Source organism: Lates calcarifer, linkage group LG5 (genome assembly GCF_001640805.2).
Source record: "Lates calcarifer isolate ASB-BC8 linkage group LG5, TLL_Latcal_v3, whole genome shotgun sequence".
NCBI classification, from domain to species: Eukaryota; Metazoa; Chordata; class Actinopteri; family Centropomidae; genus Lates; species Lates calcarifer.
The window spans coordinates 14,919,603-14,944,247 of record NC_066837.1 but is presented as its reverse complement, the minus strand read 5'-3'; the positions used below and the strand labels follow the sequence as shown (position 1 = coordinate 14,944,247).

Sequence of the window (24,645 nt, the reverse complement as noted above, 5' to 3'; positions counted from 1 at the left end):
GGTGTGCGTCACATGCGTCACTCTGCGTGTTTTGTTTTCAAAATAAAAAAATAAAGTACAATGAAATGAAATTAATTAAGACATCTTATATTCAATAAAAATAAAAATAAAATAAAAATAAACATAGTTATTCTATATGTTTATTTTTAATACAAAATAAATAAAAACAATAATATTATTCTTTGTCAGTGAATGCCACACTGAAACCCACTATTCCTGAAAATATTACCGAGGAGTTGATAAAATGCTATGAGATCAGATTTTAAGGGGAAAAAAGAGAGACGAGATCAAGTTAGGACAAGATCTTGGTCTCTTCAATTTTATATTAATACCATGAATACATTTAGATTAAACGGATTAGAGAATTTCTGGGGAAAAGATCTCTCACTACATATTTATTTGGTCACACCGGTGGCTGTTTTTTTCTGTGATGAAAAGTCGTTTATCTGTAGACAAAAACAAACTTGACTTTTACAAAACAATTGGTAAATAAAAATAAATGGCATTACTTTGATTTCCAGAATTTCTTTTGTGTACTTGTCACATTAATACAATATTTTTAATGCAATTCATACTGGTTTTCAAGGAGCTGTAATCCCAGAGACTGGTGTTAGTCTGTTCTGTACACACTTTCATTGAGGATATAGATATTTGGAATTAACTGCACCATCGACTTGTTGCGAATGAAAAACAGCAGCAAGAAAAAAAGCAGAAAAAAAAAGTATTTCATAATTTCACAGCTAGATTATAATTTTCCTGTTTATTTACATGATCAACAGTTTCTTGAGGTCAGATACACTACAGGTTTGAATATTACCCTGAGGTAAACATCACAGTGACACTAAATTTTTGCCTGTAGATTAAATTTCCTTTGTTCAAACTTTCATTACAATTTTGTATTACTAGGTTCGCTTTGATGTTAAACTAATTTCTCAAGTGCTTTTCATTAAAACTGAGCAAATCAAATAAAGGAGACAAACAAGCCAGGGATTAAATGGAAAAGTTGGTAATTTTTTATTGGTCATAGGAGAACATTTATTCGGCATCTGGCTCCACCACAGTGGTTTTCTCGCTGACGTAGATGCCGTCCAGGAACTTCCTGATGTCCTTCTTTCTGACCGTGGTGGCCTGTTGGATCAAGGCCGCTGAAAGAAAACAGATGAACAGAGTCTGAGTGGAGAAAAACAAATTTACTGAGGTCTGGCAGCCTCAAGGAAGATATTTAGTTTAACAAGATTAAACAACTTATTATAGATTTTAGATGCATGCTGTGGACAGAGCTGAACTACAACAATGAAAGCATCTGACAAACACCACACAGGGCTGGGCAATAGTTTAGTATCTGTAATCAGACTCTCAATACATACATATTGTGGTGAGATCATGTAACAATTAAAAACTTACTTTTGAAGCGTTTCACTGTGATAAGAAATTAAAACTTAAATGCTGTGGATTTTCTTTGCCTACAGCTGCCATGTGATTTAACAGATGCCACTAAACTCTCAGAGCCAGATGCCAAAATCTGGAAGCGATATTCTTCGTATCTAATCGTTTATCTTTGAGATTAGGATTGTTGGTTGGATCAAAAATAAATAAATTCAACATTTTTGGCTCTGGAAAATTATAAAAAAAAATTCACCAATCATATCACCCAGTCCTAACACCAATTTCAAGCAATCAAGCAGAGCCACAATGCTTTCTATAAAAACTTGAGATTGCAGACATCTCTGGAGCAGAATTAAAGAAAAGATGAAACATGCCTTTACAAAAGACAGACAGCATAAAGAGCATGCAAAGACAAAGAAAACAGAGGAGGGCTCCCCCCCCCCCCCCGTAGGTCACAGGGGAGGCAGCTTCGACGGCGTCCTCTAACCTCTACGAGTGCAGATGTAATGTTTACTGATCCGGCTCCACTACTGTTCCCTTCTCAGACACGTAAATACCGTCCAAGAACTTTCTGATATCCTTATTTTTGACTGTGGTGGCCTGCTGGATCAGAGCAGCTGGAACAGAGAGAAGGTGAAGGGGTCACATCACACAGGGATCACAATAATTACAGAGGAAGGTGGAGGGGAGAGATGGAGGAGGAAACATCTTTGTTGTTTAGGCTCTGAAATCCAGTTTGTTTATTCTCAACTTGTATATATGAGGAAATAAAAATATCTATTGCTTTTGTTTATTTCATGGTGTCAGAAAATACTTTACAGCAATATTTTTGCATCTTTTGGAAAACAGTTTGCAATCTCACATGGATGAAGGCAGAAACGTGAATACCAGCATGGTGAGTGAATGCGAGACAGAACCAGGTCGCTCCGAACAGAAAGACCAGCCGAGACAAATCGAGGAGCTCATTTCAAAACGAGGAGCTACCTCTGTAGCATGGACCTGGTTTAGTTACAAAAGTCTGACAGACCAGAATACTGCAAATTATGCTGCACACTGGTCCCAACAACAGACTCAAACACCACCAGGCATGTTTTGTTTTCTTGTTATTCTTCATATATTTTTGTTGTGAGTCTTATATTGCTGCTACAGTTTAAAGTACAATGTTAACTTTTCCTGTAATCATTTGTTTCTGAAAAGTGATTTTATATTTTTACATTGTTAATAAAACATTTGACAGAAGTTCTAAATAAAAGAAAAATTATCACATAAATCAGCACCATTTAGTTTTGAGTATTTTCAAAATGTAAATGTGGTCATTATAAGTAAACCTATTAATTTACAGAAAATGAACTATAACATGATATATATTCTGATCAGGATATGAGATGATTTATATCGGAGTATAAGATTTTGGTCGTATCGCACAGCCCTATCGTACGCTGTCGACTGCAGCGCCTGTAAAGCTGAGAAGTCAGGACTTCAACCGACAAGGCAACGGTTTCATTTCAAGTTAAACGTACTGGAGTAAAGAACCAACAACAAGAAAACATGTCACTGTCCTACAAACAGTTCTGTATTAACAGTGGACATGGAGGGAGAGAGGGTGGGTTCACTTCAAAACACTAACAGTTGACAGAGTGAAGGTGTTGGACTGAAATCTTGCTGACCAGGGACAAATAAAAACTGAACTGAGGCCTGAGTGATGGTGGTTTTTGTACAATATTTGGTGCTGGACATCGACATTACTGATGACTGAAGTCAGTAGTTCTCAATCGTTTATCTTTGCTTTTCCCTGGGAAATGTATATGTATGACCTTCTGACACAGGGGTCGTATGTTGATTCCTGACTTTATTATAAAAGTTTGGTGACCACTGATTTCAGGCATCTGTGTGGAGTGTGGAGTTGGCAGGATTAATTACTACACCACAGGACTGATGCGAGATATCGTGGAGGAGGTACCAGCCTCTGACAATCACATGCACCAACAAATTTCCTGTGATCTTCAGTTCATCATGTGCTTGATAAAATTTGTATTTTACACCAACACTGCCTGAGCTGAAATGATGACAGCTGCTGAAGAAGAAGTTGACAGACGTACTTGAGTTAGACACCAGCTCGACGTCGTTGCCCTCCAGCACCAGCTCGTCCTTCTGGGCAGCTGAGACTGAACACACCACACCTGAGAGAGAGGGACGCAGGAGAAAAGATTAGCACATGATCAAGTGATGCAATGGACTTATACAAGGTGAGAGCACTTCACTTTGAGGATCCACATTTAGCTCAAAGATGCCTCAAAATGCAGGTGCTGTACTTCAAGCTGCAAACCCTAAAATCTGAGCAAGTCACCACACAGAAACTACTCAGGAATTTTTATCAAAAGACAAGGAAAAATCAAATTCACTCACTTTAGTAACTTTGGTCAAATGTATTTAATGTAAGTTTCCTCACTGTGGGATGAATAAAGGATTATTCCATCTTTACAGGAATGTGTTCTGATCCCTTTTTGCTCTTATCATTTACTAATAGTAGTATTGTGACGCTGGTGCTTAATGTAGGTCAGATATGACAGGTAAACTGTGCACAAGAGACTGGTGTCTGTAGTACTTATTTAAGTGGAAGTTAGTGGTTGGGGGGGGGTTCAATGATGTGGCCGAATATAACAAGTCATTGGGTTTGGACTGTTAGAAATAAAATATCAAAAAAGATAACCTCGGACACTTTTCTTGCTTTACCGAAAAAAAATGTTGGAGTGATCCACAGTCTAATAAATGCTGAAATAAATTCTTAGTTGTAGCCTGACACCCCAAAGCTTAAATTTACTCCACCTCTTAGAATACATCTTCAAAAACTGGATCTTACAAGAAATGCTTTAATATTTTTGTTCTTGTCGAAACTGCATCATCACCGGGACTTTCAGACTCACCAGGCCTCATTCGGACGCGGCGGATGTACTTCTCTCCCAAGAAGTTCCTGATCTCCACCAGAGTGCCGGCCTCCTGGATGACGACGTTAATGGGGAAATGGGCGTACACAGAGCGCATTTTGTATCTGAAACCCTGCAGTCGAAGAATGAAAGAGAGAGAGGGAGCCACTTAGCCGGACCGTAATGGCAAACAAAACAAATTCTTCTCCAACAATGGCCAGCGTCGTGACTTTAGGAAAGATTATACCAGTTTAACAGTGATCACAGCCAATAACTCAAGACATGATAATGAAATCTCACCAGAGTGACGCCCTTGATCATGTTCTGGACGTGGCTGCAGATGGTGCGGACTGTGGCCAGCTCCTTCCTGTTTCCCCACCATTTATCCACACGAAGCTGAGGAGGAGGAGAGCGACACGCATTACTGTCACCGCACTGGACCAACGCTGATAGAAGCATTACATGAGACCAAACGCTTCATGACAGTGGCACACAAATCACTGCTTTGTGTATCAATCTGATTATCTTCCCTTTTTTTTTTACATAGGTTATTGTGGTAATGATTTAAACCATAACTGCCCAGCTGTGCTAGAGTCAAACATTGCAGAAGTCAGACATTGCAGAACGGAAATTAGCTACATTATTCATTTGAAGTTGTGTCTCTGGACTCCTAGCAAATGTAAATCCAATATTAAATCTTTTATAACTCTGCTTTTGGGCCCTACTAACTCCTGATGTACATATCTGGCTTTTAGCTGCTAAATGCTCCACTGTCTTCATCAGCTCATTAACAAAACAGAGCAGTGACAGTCAGCCAAACAGTAAATTTATGAGCCAGAAAACTAAACAATGAGCTGAAACTCACTGTAAAATCAAAGAGAGCTGCAGATTCAGTTGTTAATAAGTGTAGGTTGATCCCCGTCACACTCATCTAAATTGCAGTTTTTCTAAGTGCTCTTCATTTGACAATGCATGATAATCCTCCTAAATTTGCTCATCCTTACCTTCTTCTGTTTCTTGCCCAGCAGGCTGAGCTCCAGGTTGATGTGGTTGAACTCTCTGGTGAGTTTGCCACGGGGCCCCTTGACAATCACTGTCCGGCCCTTCAACCTCACCTCGACTGCACAGAACAGGAATAAAATGAGGCAAAAAGAGAAAGAACAGACACAAGGGGTGAGATGCCAGTAAGCACACAAAATACATTCAGTAGCATCCTGGTAGTCTGACCAGTTTCTTACCATTGTCGGGGATGTCGACAGTCTGACTGCTGAGAATGGTCTTCATTCTGTGAAGAGACAAACGTGTTTAATGCCCTGAAGCCTGACCACACGCCTTATATATAACAACTGTGTTAGCTTAAACTGTAGTTTTTAAGGTCAGGTTAAAGCGTGTAAAGTTATGGATGTCTGGCATGGCATGCTGCACAACTAACAGTCAGAATATAAAGTGTAGTCTCGTGTTGACACAGGTTTCTAATTGAAACGTGTACAGTGTCAAACTGAATACAGCCACACTACGGTATCTCAACTAGCGCTAATGCTAACGTGGAGCTAATTCAGGCAGTCAGACCGGTGTTTCACATGTGTATTACTCCGATGTTAAATTTCACCAACATGTTAGTGGCCGTAAGTACCAAGCGGAGCCATACGAAGGTTAATCTTCACTAAATAATACTGTTCAACCCGCTGCGGCCCTCAGCAGCGTCAGGCCTGAGAACAGGCAACGAGAAAAAACATCTAATTTATCTCCTCACAAAACCTAAATTAAAGTCAAAATACAGCCTGTAATGTGAAATAAAAAGCTTTCCGCGTCTGACGCTTTAAAATTAAGACAAAACCATGTTTAATTGACACAGATGGAGTTAGATGAAACCCCAGGTACAGTTTTTCAGCTATCCTCACCTCGCCGGTAGCAGAGGAAAGGAGGAAGGAAGGACGTCACGACGCTGTTGTAGAGCGCGTACGTGCCGTCATCAGGCATTACGAGACGATCTGACTGAGGATAACAGTAACATCTGGGTCAAGATCGATAATACTCATGACAGAAGTGTAGCAAAAATAATTTTAGCTGTAAAACTATGAGCAAAGACGAGCTAAACATAGAGAAGTATTTTTTTAATCTCTTTTTATTTATTCACATCTTCCGTTAAGCTCTGCTGTGTTCAGGTCACATCGGAAAAACCGTAAGCTGTGTGGGAAAATCGTTCATGTCAGTCTCGGCTAAATAAAAAAACAGTTACACACTACTTTAATACCTAAAGACAGCTAATTTGGTGTATTTAGCTAGTGTTGGAATCATCAGTGAAGCCCTCAGGAAGACAGACTGATCCCAGTAGAAATACAACAATAGTTATTATTTTGAATATCTATATTGGTGTGACAATAATAATATAATAATAATTCATGGACTGTAGATAATAAAATCTTTATATGCAGTCTATGGTTACATCCTAGCACGTGAAAGAGGTTTTCGTATTTTCCCACTCTGTCCGTGTAACGTCAATGCAGCACCAGACCAAAGCAGTCGTTCGTCGAGTTTGTTGCCAATGACAGTCGCCTGCTAACTAAAGTCATGGCGTTGCTCAAACAAAGTTGTTGTGTTGCTGGTCGTTTCTCCACAAACTATCTGTGGCTGAATCCCAGATGTTTCCCACATGTGAGTATTTCCACTCGGATATTGTTCAGCCAGCAGCTAGCTAGCTAATCTGTTGACGGGTACCGTCCGCGGTGAAGCCTGTGTCACGGGCCTGGAGGTAGCAGCCTGTAGTGTGGAGTATGTTTTGTAACTCAGCTTTAGTGTCTTCAAGGCTGTTATTAACCAGATAGGTAGTCGACAACAGCATGACAGTGTGTGATTGTGTGAAAAGACCCAATAAAGCAGAGGTACGTGAACTAACCACCATGGGGTCCTGCCTCTCTAGGTTTATACCAGCAGTCTGACAACTGCGGCCAAATCCTCCCCGGACCGGACTGACAGAAGGAAGGAGCTTCTGGACGATGACGGGCCTGATCTGCAAGACTTTATTTCAGGGGATCTGTCGGAGAAAAGCAAGTGGGCAGAATACAAAGGCAACCTGAAGAGACAGAAGGGAGAGAGGTGAGATTTTCAGCTCCTGTGGGTTCAAGAAAAATGTCTCTGAGTGTGGTATCAGAAGGGTTCAAAGACCAGATCAGACAAAATCTTATCACCCAGACTCTGTGGAGCTGAGTTAACACAAAGTTTAAGTGTCCTTGAAATCATGCCTTTAGGAGAAATTGTTTGAGGTGGCATGCTACACAGATCCTCACTGAATTATTTATTTAGTTGGTTTATTTGACAGGGACCCTGCATATTAATAAATGTTGCTGTAAATGTTGTCTGAGAAGATTTTTCATCTGGACAGATGTTACATAGTCAAGCTAAAAAACTTAATGTGATGGTATATAAACATGTAGAACAATAATAAAAAAGAAGAAACTATTAATATTAGCTTAAAAAACAGGGCTAAATATAACAACATTGTGCTGCATTATCAGACATTAAATCAAACATGTAGAGCAGAGGCACAGACATAAAAAGCACACAGTTCCTACAATGCTATTCATTCATATGCATACATGTAGATTGTGTGTGTGTATGTACACTAGAGATGGTTTGTCTTACATTATTTATACCAGATTTATGGTTTGTAAAGTAAAATTAAGTGAAACATAAAATAAGTACATTTTGTACATGTGTATTAGGATGATGCAGTCTAATGTAAGTTGTGTATTTGATCTGCACTACACAACTTACAGTTTTACTGCTGTATCAGGCATACTGCGTCTGCAGCATGATTGTTATTATTTAACTTACTCAGTAGGATTGTTTTATGACAGCATGGATACAACATTTTTAAATCAGTGTAGGTGACACCCCCTTCTAGCTATTCTACCTTTTAATGTTTTTCTCAGTTGAATTCCCACAAAAGTTACTCTGTCACATTACACAGTGACATATACTGTGACATGTAGTGACCGGCTCTGCTGTTGTGTCACGTCAGGCTACGGCTCCCTCCGTGGCTCAAGACAGAAATCCCCATCGGAAAGAACTACAACAGGCTGAAGAACACGCTGAGAGACCTCAACCTGCACACAGTAAGTTTCATGTCTGCAAGTACATAGAAGTGCATAAAAAGTCTTGAATTTAATTAGGTGATGACTGCAACCGTGACTGAAACCCTGGGTCCAAAAATCTTGTGTCAGTTCTCATGTGTTACCTGTGTCTCTGTCTGTTTTCTCAGGTGTGTGAGGAGGCCAGGTGTCCAAACATTGGGGAGTGCTGGGGAGGAGGAGAGTATGCCACGGCTACAGCCACCATCATGGTCAGTCTCCTGGCACACTATGACAAAGAGGCACTTTGAGTTCCTTAACTACACATCTAGTACACATGCACCTGTCTGTAGCAGCAGCCCTGTGACGTACTGTACACATGGCTGAGGCTTCCCCCTCTCTCTCTGTATATAGTTGATGGGAGACACATGTACCCGCGGATGCAGGTTCTGCTCAGTAAAGACAGGCCCGTCGGCCCCCGCCTCTGGACCCAGACGAGCCCTACAATACAGCCAAGGCCATCGCTGCCTGGGGGCTGGACTACGTGGTTCTCACCTCAGTCGACAGAGATGGTAACAGCCTCCTACTTCAGTGTATTTCACTAACTATTCCTGCTGCAGGTAGCAATAACACTTTCATTTTTACAAGACAAAAGGAAGCACTGGAAGCTGGAAGATAATCTGGTTTCAAATTAGTTTCTTGGCTACAATATCTTTATCAGGATGAAATCTGAGGTCGGTTCTGGTATCTTTAGATAGGGTTGGTTAGTCACACGACTTCTAAATCAGTAAAAATACATTACAGTTACATTTTCTAAAATATTACGATGGATTTAAAATGTTTACTAAAAGTAGAGCGTCCACAAATTCAAAATAAAGGCAATCATAACTTGTTCTAATGAAACTATTTCCCTTTTTGTTCAGATATTGCTGATGGAGGCGCGGAGCACTTTGCCAAGACTGTTTCTAACCTGAAGGAAAGGTAAAGTCTCCCATCTCTTTTGGATTTATGGAGTGTTTTTGTCTCTTAACATCTGTGCAAAAATTTAAAAAAAATACACACCTTTGTCATCTTCATCCAGAAAACCTCAGATCCTGGTTGAGTGTCTGACTCCAGATTTCCGTGGTGACCTGGCAGCAGTGGAGAAGATCGCCCTGTCAGGGTTAGATGTTTACGCACACAATGTGGAAACAGTGCGTGAGCTTCAAAGGTATTTAAACTGAACATTTTGCTTCTCTAGTTCCTGTGTTTTCATAAAATGATAAATACTCAAAGCTTCAATGCCTTAAGTCGTTGGGTCCACATGCTATAAAATAAAGTTTATATTTTCAAGACAGTCTTCAAATAAAAAGTTGAACTGTTGGTTGCAGCTCTGCCACAAGAGGGAGGTCAGTTACAGGGAAAGAAAACATTAATACACATAATGACCAGCAGGTGGTGCATAAGAGCCATTTCCCTGCTGTTAGTTAAACTGCAGAATTGAAAACACAGTCAAAATGCACCAGAGATATTTTCCTTAATTGTCCACGGTAATTTTGGTCTGTAATTTCAGCGTAGGGTTATACAGCAAATTTACCTCTTGAAGTATTTATTTCAAATGCTCAGGATGTCTTTCTGTCCCACCTGTTTTCCAGGCATGTACGTGACCCCAGGGCGAACTTTGACCAGTCTCTGAGCGTCCTGAAACACGCTAAAAAAGTCAACCCCACTGTTCTCACCAAGACCTCCATCATGCTGGGACTGGGGGAGACTGACCAACAGATACTCGACACCTTGACCGGTGTGTACGCTCACTAGTCACACATAAAAACACTGTGATGTAAACTACAACAGTTTCCTGATCACACTGTTGCTGTTGCAGAGCTGCGAGAGGCAGGAGTGGACTGTCTAACACTCGGGCAGTACATGCAGCCCACTAAACGCCACCTAAAGGTAGGCACTTTATACTCTGCATGAGATTCCCGATGTACTACGGCAGCAGAGAACTGACAACGTGTGTTTTGGGTTTAGGTGGAAGAATACATCACTCCAGAGAGATTTGCCCACTGGGAGAAAGTTGGGAACGACATGGGCTTTGTTTACACGGCCAGCGGGCCACTGGTGCGCTCCTCCTACAAAGCAGGTAAGAAACACTATTGTTACCACCTTATTTAATATCCATCCACAAAGTCATTGTCTCCAGTTAAGGAGAAAAGAATATGTTTTCAATCTGCTTTCTTTCCTTTGTACAGGCGAGTTCTTCCTGAAGAATCTACTGAAGAAGAGAAAAGCAGAAGTCACTGTAGCAGAATGAAAACCAGCAGCTCCTACAGTCTGCCCTGCATATCGCTCTCACCTCGTCCCCACCTTTAACTATACACATTCACAGCTACAAGACCAGTTTTACTCCTGCAGCACTGTTATGAGCCATAGCACAAGAAACATGTTTATCATAATGAGTATTAAGAAGCTGTGCAGTTTAAAAAAAAGAAGGCGGGTGGCTTTAAATAAGGGCAACAGAAGTGACGTTAAGTACAGGGACCATTCTTTTACTTCTGCTACTTTTCAGTGCACCTGTCCTTTACCTGTGACGACCTAGAGGTCTACATTTTCGCGAGAGGAGATCAAAGAGAACAAAGGGCAGAGAGAGGCCTGCAGATACGTAGATAAACCAGCATGCAGAGAAAATACAGCCTGGTGTGAGTAGTTGTAATTTCTAATCTCTGCACCTCAGGGGCCCCCTAGGTCACATCCCCAATCACCTCCCTCCCCTAAGGGGCTTCTGGATTTCAGGTAAAGAGGCACTGACCTTTGACAGCGAGCTCTGTTTATGAGCGCTTTGATGTCTGCAGTTTCAGGACTGATGGTTTAATGAAGCAAGAGGGTATTTGGTTTTGGTCTGAGGGTTCTTGCAGCAACTCAGAAGTAAAATTATATAATAACAGATATATGTCTGCAAGGACTACTTTATTACATTACAGAAAGATGTATCTTTATGCCGCACACTGACCGTTTAGACAAAACGAATCTTTAAAATGCACATTTATATTTAAATAATTAAAACCTCTCAGTTCAAATTTGCTGGTTTGTGTTTTTTTCCTCTACATCAGTGTAGAATAAACAACAGGCTCAAATTAAGGACACACATCACGTTTTATTGCATTGGCCCTTTAGGTAAACAGTCACTAATACAGAGGACACGTTCTGATCAACATACAGTTAAGATGATTTATAAAAATATTTTTAAAAATAGTATAAAATTTTGCAATTCTGCAACAATACATGATTATATAGTAAATACTGTAAGAAACTAGACTCACTCTAATAGTGTTCCTTTGAAACTACAACAGACCGTGCAGATGTAACTGCTTCTAAAATGTTTGGCTGATAAATGCTGTTAAACATGAGATGTATAAAATTAAGTGTTTCTATGTCTGGAATGATTCATTACTGAATTTCTTCCACACAATTTTTGGACTGAAGGCTCAACAAACCTCTTCCTCTTTACCAACCCACTGTAGGATCAATGGGAGTGTACCGACAACAGAGAAGTGAATAACGTTTCACCAGCAATAAAAAGGTTGAATGAGGAATGTGTGTGTGTGTGTGTGTAGGTGAGTTTTAGACTTTGGCTTTCTTGGTGGGAGGTTCCGTGGCAGTGATGCGAGGACAGACAGCTGCTGGGGTGTAGGGGATTCTTGTTGCCGTCACCTTCTTACCGATGGTCTCGATCTGTGGAGAGAAAAAGCAGCTGACTTTTCTCCCTCATTTCCAACTGTCACATGTTCATTTCATTTTCTACGAGAAGTGTGTGTGTGCGTGTGTGTGTGAGATGTGGTTTCTGTCTGCTCACCTGGAAGCCGATGTTCTGGAGGTGAGGGTGGAGGTGATCCAGCACTCTACGACCATCAAATATAAAGGCTGGCTTCAGCATCTTCTTATAGATCTTCTCATAGTCCAGTTCCTATGGTGGAATTAGGGGGCTACAAGTTTAAAATTCATGCTCATAGATTCCCTTAAGATGAAGCAGTCTTATGAGATGTAGGAAAAAGTGTTAATCTAACCTTAAACATGTCCCATTCAGTGCAGATGACCAGTGCATGTGCACTTTGGCAAGCCTCATAAGGGTCTGAAGTGACAGTCACCAGCTCCGACACTAAGAAAATATCCAAAATAAATGACTGAAATGTTTCAATTCTGATCATCAAACCACTTAGTTTCTACTTAATTCACCACTGACCAGTTATAAGCCAGGTGTGTGATTTTACATTTTTATAAGGGCAGTTGTTATTTATTAGGAAAAACTTGCAAATTCAAAACACAAGGTTTTGCAAGGTTTCCAGAGCTGTGTTTGAACCTTGGTTTAATACACATACACATACACACACACACACACACACACACACCTCTTTCTGGGTTGTCCTCAGAGATGCTGGGCTGGGAGAGGTCATGAATGATTTGTTCTTTGAGAACTTTGGGGTCGTAGATGAACAGCTTGGCTCCCTCATCCATCAGATACTTGGAGATGTAGATACTGGACGACTCCCTGGAGTTGCGACACAGACACATTCTCTAGTAAGGTAAATGTCAAACCTGACCAGGGCCATAGTTCATCGTAGTATACTGGCAGGTGTTCATGCAGAGTAAAGGGTGCTCAGCGGTGACTCTGCAGGTTTTGTATGCACAAGGGTTGACAGGGCTCTAGAGGCTTTTCATATAAACAATGCCAGGTTTATGATTAAACTGACAAAGCTGTTAGGAATGAAAACCAAACAACTGGGAGGTAAGAAGAAAATATAAAACACAAATAACATGAAAAGAGACTTACCTTGTGTCACCTGTGTCTTTTTTGAAGGAGAAGCCAAGCAGAGCAATCTTTTTACCAGTAACAGTGTTGAAGAGACAGTCAATTATCCTGCAGGCAAACCGCCGCCTCTGGTACTCATTCATGTCTATCACCTGACAAAAACGCAGACAGACATTGAGAATAAGGTCAATACAGAGAGAAAACACCTCCAGGAAAGTACAAAATTATGTGCCATGCTGTGTTGTTCTCACCTGCTGCCAGTATGAGGCGACCTCAGGCAGGTTGAGGGCCTCGCACAGATACACCAGATTCAACACGTCCTTCTGGAAACAGCTTCCACCAAAACCTGGCCAGAGTTGTTACAGAGGCAGAGAGATGAAAGGCAAACCTGTATGTCTGTACACAGACGTTCACCTTTAAACATCTGACGGCCACGTCTCTTACCTACGCTGGCTTTGAGAAACTTGCTGCCTATTCTCTGGTCCATGCCGATTGCCTTGGCGACCTCTTCCACGTCGGCTCCGGTGGCCTCGCACAGAGCACTGATGCTGTTGATGCTGCTGATTCGCTGTGCTAGGAATGCATTGGCTGCCTGCACACACACAGACACAAAATTCAGGAGTCCACTCAATGGAACTGTCATTTATAGCTGCAATGATTAGGCAAGTAACTTTCCAAAAGTCATTAGTTATAATGTGGGAATCTTACACTTCCTTTTGTCAGAGAAAAACAGAGTGGCAACAATAAGTCAACTAGAAAAAAATTTCCTTGGAGAAAATACAGTGTGAATAATAAGAGCTGAAGGAATTGCTGAAGCAATGCTGAAAGCGATGGAGAAACAGCTAAATGCAGAAGCAGAATGTGGAAGCTAAAAGTTTAACATAATAGCTGAAGCACTTTTTTTTGCAGAAAAGATGAATATTTTGATAGTTGAAAGGATGCAGAAGTAGTTAGTCACCAAAAAACTTACAGAAGAAGGACCAGAAGAAAAAGATTGTGGAAGAAGTGGAAGAACAATAGCGTGAATGCTCATTCACATTAGTTCAACTTTTCTAAAAACTTCACTAAAATGTGTCCCAATCAACTCCAGTGGCCTGAAACAACTTCTATGGTAACACATTTTGATTGCCAATATTTTAAAAAGTAGAAACAGCAGGAAAAAAGTTTTATTCAAGCTGAAATGTCCCGAAAAAGTTGAACATTTTGATAGTTGAATGGTTTCTGTAGCAGAAAGTATACAGGAGTATTTAGCGACAGAAAACTAGTTACCAATTGATATTTTTCAATAGCAAACATTTGATGGGTTTCCAAATTTCCAAATGTGAGAATTTGCTGCTTTTCTTGGTCTTACATTATGGAAAATTTAATATTTAGAAGATGTGACCTTGTGCTCTGGGACACTGTAACAGGATTTTTAAATTATTGTTTTATAAACCAAACAATTAGTTGATTAACCGAGAAAATAATTGTTAGTTGCAGTCGCAGTCATATGTGGTAGAAAGCTGAATATCTTTGGGTTTACAGATGTATAGCAGGATAAAATAAGTGATTTAAATGTGTCATCATGGGCCATTTTTCAATAAAACTAACTTTTCATTGACAAAATTAATAATAAAAGACAATAATCAGCAAATTAGCAGATTATGAAAATAAACGTTACACTCACCAGTTTGGACAGCTCGGACGACCATGTGTTGGTGGTGATGATTCGTGCTTTGGGAACCCAGTGCTCATAGACGGCACATAGCGCTCTGATTGCCCTTTGGCCTTCGGCTGTTTCATCGCCACCAATCAGGACGCGGTCCGGTTCCTTCAGATCTCGCACCGCTGTTCCCTCTGCAAGGAATTCTGGGTTGGACAGCACCTAAAGCAGTGACACGATTTTAGAAACCTGCAACAACAGATCTGAGAGAGTTTTGTACTTCTGATAATACACACTTGTAGGTTAAGGCTGGGTTTGGTGTTGGCATCAAATATCCGTCGAATGCTCTCAGCAGCTCGAACTGGGACTGTGCTCTTCTCTGTGACAATCTTGTAGCCGTCAGAAACCTCCACAATCCGCCGTGCACACGCCTCGATGAACTTAAGGTCAGCCGCACGACCCTTTCCCATCCCATAGGTCTTTGTCGGGGTGTTAACCTGTGGGGCAGGTGCAACCATGCTGCGTTAGAAATGTCAGATTTGATTTCTTTAGCTGTTCAAACAGCAGAAACAGTGTTGGTGTGTGTTGTCAGGGGGAACCGATGGACTCACAGAGATAAAGACGAGGTCAGCTTCCCTGATGGCTGAGTCTATGTCTGTGGAGAAAAACAAATTCCTTCCTCTGCATGATTCAACCACCTCTTTCAGACCCGGCTGCAGTGGGAGGAAGTGGGAAGAAAACGAGTCAGGGAGGGTGTGTCAGTGAACGTGCAGGGAAAAAAAAATGGCACAAATGTTTAGAAATGTAATACGAGTTCACAATGACTGGTCATTAACTGGCCTTTACGCCTGTCATGATGACGTAATACCTTCGTGGTTGTGCTTGACGCAGAGAAGTTACGACACAGCCTGGAACTAATTAATGTTTCGTTATAGTCCGTGATGGAGCAATATTGTACAAAAACAATGCTTTGCTTAGCAACAGCTACTACTTCAACAGTGTTATTAAGTTCGACTAATGAAATGATAACTCTCTCAAGATATATGGATCTCAAAAGGTGAGATAAGAATGTAGGGGAAAACACACAAGGCGTATCAGTGCTCCTGACAAAATGTGACCCAGTCCTTGTTAAAGTTTTACCAGAAATCACATATTTAATGATCGGGTTTTTTTTTTTTGATAATAACATTTAAATCCTACCTCATAGATGGGTAGAGTGTCTGAATTCCAGGCTTTGATGCGGGACTCATTGACATCCACAACAGTCACTGTGATCTCTGGACACATCTGGGCGATCACACTGCATGTTGGGCCTCCTACATATCCAGCACCAATGCAACAGATCCTTTTTATCTGAAACATCTGGAAATGTAAAGACAGGATAAAGAAACTTTACACATTAGAAACAGGATACATTTTTAATTCACTGAATTTTTCAGTTCTTTCTGAATATACTATACAACTATAACCAATTAACCCTATTATTCTTGACCTAATCTGTTTTTTTTTTTAATTAAGTAAAAGATAGTAAAAAGGCCCAGGTGACCTCCTCAGGTTAGTTCTTGTGTCCAGAAACCAAAGACATCCAATTTATTTTATATTTGCTTAAAATGACACAAATGATAAACCCTAAGTACCAAAATAGATGAACTGTTTGTTGACTGTCTAATCGTTTAATTGACTATTAACAATGTAAGCTCCATGAGCTCCATCAGTAATCTAATCTAAATATTGTGTTCTCAGTAGTTCTGTTCAAATCAGATAATATGGTTCACAAATTCACTAACTGTGAAAACCACTTTTACACTCCTGTGCTACATTATACAAAGCATCTCCATTCATCCAGCTTATACACTTACTTGCCAGTTTATTGGGGACACCTAATTAAAACTAATGCAGCCTTAAACAACAGTCCAACAATAAATCTCTGCTTCATGAAGGTTATGCTATTCAATTTGTGATTACATTGTGACTTGATTCAACTTTATGATAATTTTGGAGGCTATAGTTTGTGGTAGTCTACCTTCAATTTAACAGCAGCCTTTGAAATGATCAAGTTGAATCAACACCTCTCTAAAACAATTTCACCACAAACTGAACATTAGAAACTTCATGAAGGTTTATGTTTATGAATGTCTCAACTTTATGATTTTAGCCACCATAATGCTGATTTAATGCAACATTTTAGTTTCGTCCTGTTCAGATGCCACAGAGTTAAGTTACCAGTCGTACCGTTACAGCCTGGTAGGAAATAAAGAGCCTTTCACTGCAGCTCAGCCACGTCTAGCACAGATGAAAAACGACCTTTTATCCCACATACCTTTCAGCTAATTCACGTTAGCTGTGCTACAGAGTGGATGTCACTGCTTGTAGAGTAACATTACACACGAACAAGAACATATTTAAGCTGGTTTGCCTCCTTTTTCTTAACGAGAAATTAGCGAACTCAATACAAGAAGCAAATGAATGGGCGTCTATGTTGAACTAGCTGTTCTAGCTAGCAAACCGTTAGCTAACGTTACATTACCTTTGCCAACTCGACAGTCAGTAACTCCAGGAAAACGCAGGTTGTGTTGCCTCCTCTCTTAGATGTGCCTTGTCGAGACAAACGTCGAGTCCGGAGCTGCTGTTCAGTAACACGTTACAAATGTATTTTACCCGGGATAGACTAGCTCTCGACTAACAAGAAACTCCTCTCACAACTTTTTAAAGCACCACCTCCACCTACACTGAAGCACCTCTGTTAGGAGGAGCAACCGCATTCTTTGTAACACTGAGGGACCGCAGGGGTACTTCCGCTGTGAGATTTTCAAAGTAAAAGCAAAAAATTCTGCCGAATGGGCTAGATACACTGTTCTGTTCAAAAGTGAATTCATAAGTTTATCTAAAGCCAGTATGAGCTGGATTTCCCCAAAAGTTATGTCTTTGTAGTATAAAAGGTAGTACTGTGTTTCCCTGTTGAGCTGCAGCGGAGAAATAACAACTGAAAGAGGACTTTTTGCACTAAAAGGATTTAACTTTGCATTAATTTCAGATAAACATTTATTGCAGATCTGTTGTATTAGAGTATTAGTTTTAGTAAGTTTGGGTGTGCCTTTAACTGGCAAGTGATTTCATTTTATCAGTATCAATTTTGCTGTAAAATCTGTTCAACATCACCCACACAGTTCTGCTGTAGGGCCTTTTTCATGGTTTGGACTAGGTCCCTATTAAAGGGGAAATCCTTATAATACAGTTTGCAAGGATATATATCTAAGACAACAGTGAGTTTCTAATTTTCCTTTTCAGAGGAGTGGAGGCTGCTGTAGTGGAGAATAATATGAATGCCTATTAATGGCATAGGGCTGTAATATTCAGTTGTCTGCATACGTCTTGGTACATTTCCACCAGAAAGAGTTTGTAGTGTCATGACTATGGATTTCAAAGAATATTCTGGAGAACTTGGGTGTGAACATGTCTCAGCTTTGAGGGAGAGTTTTTTATTGGATAATAGAGTAGGAGCAGACCTAACAACAGGCCATAAACAAATGCCTTAACAGCAGTCATTCATTGTAACAGTTAAAATTCATTCTGTTTAGGTTGTAAATTCAAAATGCTCTAAAATGGATGATAGGAAAAAAAAAAGCTGTGAAAATGACTAGAAATATAAAAAGGTGACATGAAGAGATGACCACAAATAATTCCACATATTAAATAAACAAATTAAATAGTATAGTAGTAATAGTTTAACATAATAAGCACTGAGTGTTAAACAGATCTGTTTCAAAAATGGTATAATAGTGTGGAACCACTTGTAAACTGAAGACAAAAATAAATTTTACATGGAGGTCAATGGCAGTTCCATAATAATAATTAGCAGAGAAATTAGTGGACTGATTATATAAAACTTTTACATCAATATTTTCTTATTGCTGCTTTGCATTCTGATGTATACTAAGGGTCAATATTTTATATCAACATGTCACCCTCTCACATTTACAAAACATTTCATCTCATTTCATTTCACCTAAAAACATACTTACATTACAAAACTGATAACTCAAAATGTAACACAGCACCCACAGATATTAAAGGGGTGTTATGTTACATTTCAAATGTTATTTCCGAAATGGTATAGTTTTATTAGGAGGGCTCCATGGTGGAGGTGGACTGTCTTGAGACAAAATCTCTTTTATTTGTCTTTCTTCTCTCCTTCTCCTCTGTTCTAGATCTTTTCTTGTCTGTGGGGAAAAAAAGAAAATAATAAGTATAAACATTTCCAGACACCACCACCATAAGCTCCTCTTTAAGCACTGGCAGATCTGAGAAAACTGTCAGCATTATGTAAGAAATCACCCTCACAGTGCAGGCTGGTGGTGAGCGTCTAGTGAAACCATCTGTCTCAAAAACAAATAAACAAGCAACAGTATCTCAGGTATCCCCAGTAATTCTACTTACCAGCCAGTTTTCATACACCTCTAAAGCCATTTTGTCTCTCTCCTCTTTCATGTATCGTTCCTCCTCTTCTTTACTTTTGATTTCTTTGCGCTTCGTTGTGGCTTTTTCATGGAGAACATCTTGCTTCTTTTCACACCTTAATCATGTCAGGAAAAAAAAAGTTTTAGGAGACGATTATGTTACTCCTCATGTTTAAATTATATGGATACAGTGATGACACACGATGAACACCCAGTTTTGGCTGCCATCTAGTGGTTGATAATTTTCACAACCAGAATAGAGTGTGATGGGACAGCACTGTTAAATGTGGCCAATGATCAATGCATGCAGCATTTAGACATGCAAAACTTCTATTTCGTGAATGCTGGGATGTTTACATTCAGAGATAATTAAAAATTAAAATGTTTAAATTATCGAGTAAAATAAAGTTCTACAATGTTTTTTTAAATGACTATGTCACTCTTGTCGCCAAATGACAATAATATCTATACTGCAGTTGCCCCTAATGGCACAGCAGCGGTCAGACTGGTTTGGCTGACTGGTTTTTACAATTAAAAAAATAAATAATAATAATTACAGACAGGTGCAACAGACACAGACTTTTCTATAAGTAGAGGTCATTGCAAGAGATATCTTGCTGTAAAAAGATTGACTATTTCATCACTCCTAAAATAAGATAAATACATAAATAATAAATAACAATATCGATGATTTACACTCACCAGTCAGAAAAAGCAGATCTGCTTTCTCTCTTTCTTTCTTCTTCCTTTTCTTGCTTTTTAAGCTTCAGTTTATTTTCAGCTTCTTTCTGTTTTCTGTACTTCTCTTTGAGTAGATGATCATGCTCTTCTTTCCATTTTTCAAACACCTGCAGTGATTATTAAATGACTAATTACAAACAGAAATGTTTATTATATCTTTCAGAATAATGCACAATAAATCGACTACACACCTGTTTGGCAGACTGCCTCTTTTCTTCTTTCTCTTCATTCGCTGTCTGCTCTTTTCTGATCATATCTTGCTTTTCTTTGGCTTTTGCTTTGAGAATTTCTGCTTTCCTTTCTTTCCAAGCCTCATATGATGCAACAGCATCTTGCTTTTTAACTTCTTCTTCCTGTTTGTTTTTAGAGAGATGGTGAAGAGTATGCCTCATAATCGAGATGGTACACTACTAATAGAGATGGTATGTTCTACTGTAATTACTGTCTACAAAACAAATTATTCACCTTTTTCTTTTTTTCTTTGAGCATTTCCTCTTTCTCCTTTAGTAGCATCTTCTGTCTTGACTTTTCCTTTTTCTTTTTAAGCCATTCCTGGTAAGAGTGGACAAGGATTTTAGTTGACTGAGAATGCAGCGCAAACCACACACATACACACATTTGTCTTGTCCAAGTGTCCAAAAAAACTGTTAACTGTGATTTCTGCCTCTCAGGACTTGCAAGACTGTTTTTTTATTCCCTTTATTTTTTATTTATTTTTTTTACATAAAGTGTTTTGGCCCTGGAATCAGACTCCATTCCTCTGTATCTGACACCTGAGAATGATGTTATAAAATCTGAGAATAATGCAATAAAATGGAAATGATAAATTTTGTGTTTAACAGTATCAAGTCCTTAGATGGCAGAAACCACAGTCTACTTGAAAATATGTACAGTATACTCTGTGTTTCCCATGCACCTGTACTGCAAAAGGCATAAGAGAGCTCTTTCAGACAGTGCCTAGGAGCACCACACAGAAAAATCATGGTCTAGATTTTCAACCTTAGCTAGGTGGACCCTTGCAGATGCTTTGCTCCACCATATTGTTTACATTCAGCATTCTACTAGAAAAGAAAACCCAGGCTCATTATTGCACTGACCTGATAGATGGCAGCTCTGAGCGAATCTGCTGCTTGTGGTTCAGACTCCTGCAGTGACACTTTACGGTCCAGAACTCTTAGAGTTCCCAGATACTTTGATTCCACTTTCCTGGAGCATGCACTCTGAGATCTCTGAGTGGTCTTTGAGTGAGAACTTGAAGTCCTATTTCAAATCAAATAAAATGATGGTCAGTCAAGTTATTATCGTATCCATGAAAATATCTGTATCCAGCTTAGACAGAATTACCCACCTGGTGTCAAATGACTTTTCCTGTGTGTGAGAGAGTTGAGCAACAGAATGATCTGAGTGATCTCCTGCGTCTTCCTGAAAGAAAACAATAAACAGATTTTATGAGACTATGAATAAAAACAATAAGAGGATTAACCATGAAGAATGTCTTACATGTAATTCTTCAAATGATGTAGAGTACTTTGTTCCCTGTTCTTTGCTGTCATCGGAAATAAAGTCATCTGAAAAAAAGACGATTAATGAGTTAAAAATACAATTTTAAAAAAGTAAGGTCACTGTGTTGAACATGCACAGTTAATACCTCTGGATCCAGAATCAATTGTGGACTTGGTGAAGAGCTGAGAGTCATGTTCACTCTTGTTTGAAAAGGATTCGCTGAGGCCAGTGTGGTCCCCCTCTGTCCACTACAATGACACAAACATGCTTTTATAAGAGAACCATTCTCTTTACCCTGAAATTTAATAAAGCAGATGAGACATACATGTGGACTGCTGCTCCTTACAGCAGTGTTGCTGGATGTGTCAGTGGAGAGGGGAATGGATGCAGAGGAAGTCTGGGGCCTGCTGAGATCCTGAGCTTCAGTTTCTTCAGGTGGCTTCTCTGCGGTGAGAGGGCTCAGTCCCAGAGTCCGTTGTCTTCGGTTTGGGTCTGGGTGGCTCCCTCTCGGCCAGACTATCTGAATAATAACAGTTTGTGGAAATATACATTTATAATCTGCAGTGATCGTGAGAAGTGTGGCTTGTAAAACAGTATACAGACCGGCTGAAGGCTCATGTCTGAGGTCTGATTCTGATGGATGTGGAGTCTGGGACCTTTCTTCAAGAGCAAGGTCGCCCTTCTCCTCAGGACCTGGAGTTTCCGCCACACTGCCATCAGATGGTAACGGCAAAGACATGTCCCGAAGAGTATCGTCTGAGGTTTGGTATGAGAGAGATTTACTCGAGCTCTCTCTTGCGATTTGGGGATCAACAGGACTCCACAGCCACTGTTTGTAAACTCTGTGTCATCTTCACCAACATGTGTGGAGTGCTGGGAGGAAAACGAATCATTGTGTTCACCGACGGAGGAGTCCGGTGGCTCGTTTTCACGTGACTCTGGTGCCACTGTGTCTTCTGAGGGAGAGCTGATTCTTTGGGATTTCAGGAATGAAACTTTCTTTTTCCTCTCATGTTTGCCTTCGTCGTCTGAAAGCTCAAAGTTGTTGATTTTGGCTTTATTCTTCTTGAATGCACCACTCTTCTTTGTTCTTGATTTGAGTTTATTCAAAAAATCTGTGAAAGAGAGAAATTTGGTAAATGACAAAACAGATGAGAAATATCAAAATTTCTGGCTTTTCTTTGTTATACATGAAAGAAAACTCAACATTTTTGGGTTGTAGACTGATGGTCAGGACAAAACAAGACGTGCGACGTTAAGTCGTCACCTTGAGCCCTGGGAAAATTTAACAGGCAGCTTTGACTATATTTTGACTGAGAGATGTGGTTGAAAACTACAGAAATATATGAGTAGTAAACTGACTGTGAGTTAAGATTTCTTAGTCAAATTGTTTCTTACTTTCCCCTCTAAAAATGCATCTATTTAAGTTGAGTGTGTCAAATATTATCTAAACCCTGACATCAGATAATAATACAGTAACAGTGCCTGCTTTAGGCATATGGTCTGTTCTGTTGATATTCTGCTGCTGTTCTTGTTGCCATCTGTCATTTTCCTCTGCAGAGCAGTTACATAAATCCTTCATCCTATTACCATTGGCAATGGAAGTATTGTGTAGACTAAATGCAATGTTCCACTATAAAAGCAGTGTTTTTTTGTCCCATGTACCCCCTCGGCCCCTTCAAATGAGCCCCAGTACCCCTTTCACTGACACTACTTGTCATTTTACAAATGTGTTCGACTGAATATATTTTGAGCTTGATGTTATCTAACACTGATATTTACATAAAGGTGGATACTGTGACAGTTAACCCTACCTCTAACCCTTTTCCACACAAGACTGGAACTGTCAATATTTAGGCTGCAATAAGTGGCCCATTTATCAACTAGTCTTAGCGACAGAAATTACTCTGCAGCTATTTTGATAACCAGTTGTTTCAGTCATTTCTTAAGCAAAAATCCCAAACATTTCCTTGTCCCAGCTACTCGAAGAGATTTGTTGCTTTGTCTTTTTCATTATTTTTTGAAATAATCAGTGATAAGTCCCTAATTAATTCTGCAGCATGGCAACGAATGAATATACAGCCAGAAATGTAAAGAAATATCTTCAGAGACAACAGATGGTCTGGCCTCCACTGAGCCCTGATCTCAACATCATGGAGTCAGTCTGGGATTACATGAAGAGACAGAAGAGCTGTGGCAAGTTCTCAGAGATGCTTGGAACAACCTACCAGCCAATTACCTTGAAATCCAGTGCGCAAATACAGATCACACCAAATACAGATTTGATGTAGTTTTTTTTTTTTTTTCAGTTCACTTAATTTAAAGTTGACTAGTCATGAAGGTATCCTTTACTTTTAGTGTCTAAAATGTTTCCAAAGTACTGTAAATACCCCCAAGGATACAAAGAATGGATTATAGCTGCTTAGAAGTAAGAGGCAACATCCCTCAACATCAGCTATCATTAGACACAGATAAAGTTGATATAAACAACAACAGCATGTAAACAAAGGCCAGTCTTCAGTCTTACCATCTTCATCCTCATTGAAGTCATCAGAGTAGGAGTAGCGGTCTGTTTTTGGTTTGCTTGCCCTGGCAGAGACAGCAGCCTGAAGTTCATCCTACGACGACATCATTTCAGGTTGACACAAAGCTTCATAAACAGGCTTCTGTTTGACTAATCCTCTCGCTTCACAATTTCTCTTTTAGTGGTGTATCCACACTGCATACAATAACGTTTTTATTTTACCTGAAATGTTGTTCTTTTCGATGTTTTCGGGCTTTTCGTGTAAGCCAGTGTCCTGAAGTCCTGGTTTGTCATCATGAAAGCTACGAAAACGTTCCTCTGGTTGCGTTTACTGACCTTAGCATGCTAGCTACTGTTCGTTAAATTCAATCTAACAAGCAGATAGCTGCTGCGCCTTCTGTGCTACCATTATGGCTAAATTACCATTGTGCAAAGTCTGACTGCCACATGTTTGTTGTTTGGTTCATTACATACCAGTACAGCTATATAAATAACAATATAAAGCACACTGATAGCTACAGTGAGCTAACGGACTTGTTGATGGTAACCCAGGGAAACCCGCTTCAACAGCGCACATGCGCAAACAAAACCAAAACAAGATGAACTGGCAAA

At 39.8% G+C, this 24,645-nt stretch overlaps 4 protein-coding genes across 5 annotated transcripts; 1 reads left to right on the top strand and 3 right to left on the bottom strand.

Annotated features, from left to right (window-relative positions):
• Positions 1-990: 990 nt before the first annotated feature.
• On the bottom strand, positions 991-6,232 carry rpl9 (ribosomal protein L9). Of its 2 annotated transcripts, XM_018695794.2 has the most exons (8): positions 6,212-6,232; positions 5,549-5,595; positions 5,315-5,430; positions 4,611-4,706; positions 4,311-4,443; positions 3,486-3,566; positions 1,874-2,003; positions 991-1,145 (listed from the first exon to the last, which is right to left on the bottom strand). In XM_018695794.2, the coding sequence occupies exons 2-7, from the start codon at positions 5,592-5,594 to the stop codon at positions 1,897-1,899; spliced, it is 579 nt and encodes a 192-aa protein (XP_018551310.1). In that variant the 5' UTR covers position 5,595; positions 6,212-6,232; the 3' UTR covers positions 991-1,145; positions 1,874-1,896. The 2 variants fall into 2 exon arrangements, with proteins under 2 accessions (XP_018551310.1, XP_050926615.1); XM_051070658.1 differs by lacking the exon at positions 991-1,145 and having other exon boundaries at positions 1,967-3,337; positions 3,403-3,566.
• A 564-nt stretch (positions 6,233-6,796) lies between these two features.
• On the top strand, positions 6,797-11,439 carry lias (lipoic acid synthetase). The gene is given in 13 exon segments (XM_018695793.2): positions 6,797-6,843; positions 6,845-6,965; positions 7,231-7,406; positions 8,332-8,425; positions 8,572-8,652; positions 8,795-8,845; positions 8,847-8,952; positions 9,304-9,361; positions 9,462-9,590; positions 10,015-10,160; positions 10,242-10,312; positions 10,391-10,502; positions 10,612-11,439. Coding segments are annotated over 13 exon segments (1,239 nt in total). The 5' UTR covers positions 6,797-6,811; the 3' UTR covers positions 10,674-11,439.
• Positions 11,440-11,493: 54 nt separating this feature from the next.
• Positions 11,494-17,566, bottom strand: ugdh (UDP-glucose 6-dehydrogenase). Its single transcript, XM_018695790.1, has 12 exons — positions 17,336-17,566; positions 16,009-16,170; positions 15,420-15,521; positions 15,105-15,305; positions 14,833-15,030; positions 13,611-13,758; positions 13,418-13,512; positions 13,188-13,318; positions 12,766-12,905; positions 12,424-12,515; positions 12,213-12,323; positions 11,494-12,091 (listed from the first exon to the last, which is right to left on the bottom strand). Exons 2-12 carry the CDS (start codon positions 16,168-16,170, stop codon positions 11,981-11,983), a joined length of 1,491 nt encoding a protein of 496 aa, XP_018551306.1. The 5' UTR covers positions 17,336-17,566; the 3' UTR covers positions 11,494-11,980.
• Positions 17,567-18,249: 683 nt separating this feature from the next.
• map9 (microtubule-associated protein 9) lies at positions 18,250-24,611 on the bottom strand. Its single transcript, XM_051070659.1, is given in 14 exon segments — positions 18,250-19,028; positions 19,246-19,381; positions 19,968-20,113; positions 20,198-20,359; positions 20,472-20,558; positions 21,104-21,266; positions 21,355-21,428; positions 21,507-21,574; positions 21,655-21,757; positions 21,856-22,013; positions 22,113-22,332; positions 22,335-22,624; positions 24,037-24,127; positions 24,256-24,611. Coding segments are annotated over 14 exon segments (1,896 nt in total). The 5' UTR covers positions 24,331-24,611; the 3' UTR covers positions 18,250-18,905.
• Positions 24,612-24,645: the final 34 nt, after the last annotated feature.

Bases quoted from the DNA above. Each gene is read 5' to 3' on its own strand.
- rpl9 (XM_051070658.1), bottom strand. From the start codon at position 5,594: ATGAAGACCATTCTCAGCAGTCAGACTGTCGACATCCCCGACAATG. The intron at 4,444-4,610 runs GTGAGATTTCAT...CTTCGACTGCAG, and splicing joins TGATCAAGGGCGTCACTCTG to GGTTTCAGATACAAAATGCG. The intron at 3,567-4,310 runs GTGAGTCTGAAA...CCTCTCTCTCAG, and splicing joins CCGCGTCCGAATGAGGCCTG to GTGTGGTGTGTTCAGTCTCA.
- ugdh (XM_018695790.1), bottom strand. From the start codon at position 16,170: ATGTTTCAGATAAAAAGGATCTGTTGCATTGGTGCTGGATATGTAGGA. The intron at 15,522-16,008 runs GTAGGATTTAAA...CTCCCACTGCAG, and splicing joins ACACTCTACCCATCTATGAG to CCGGGTCTGAAAGAGGTGGT. The intron at 13,759-14,832 runs GTGAGTGTAACG...GTGTGTGTGCAG, and splicing joins CGTCCGAGCTGTCCAAACTG to GCAGCCAATGCATTCCTAGC.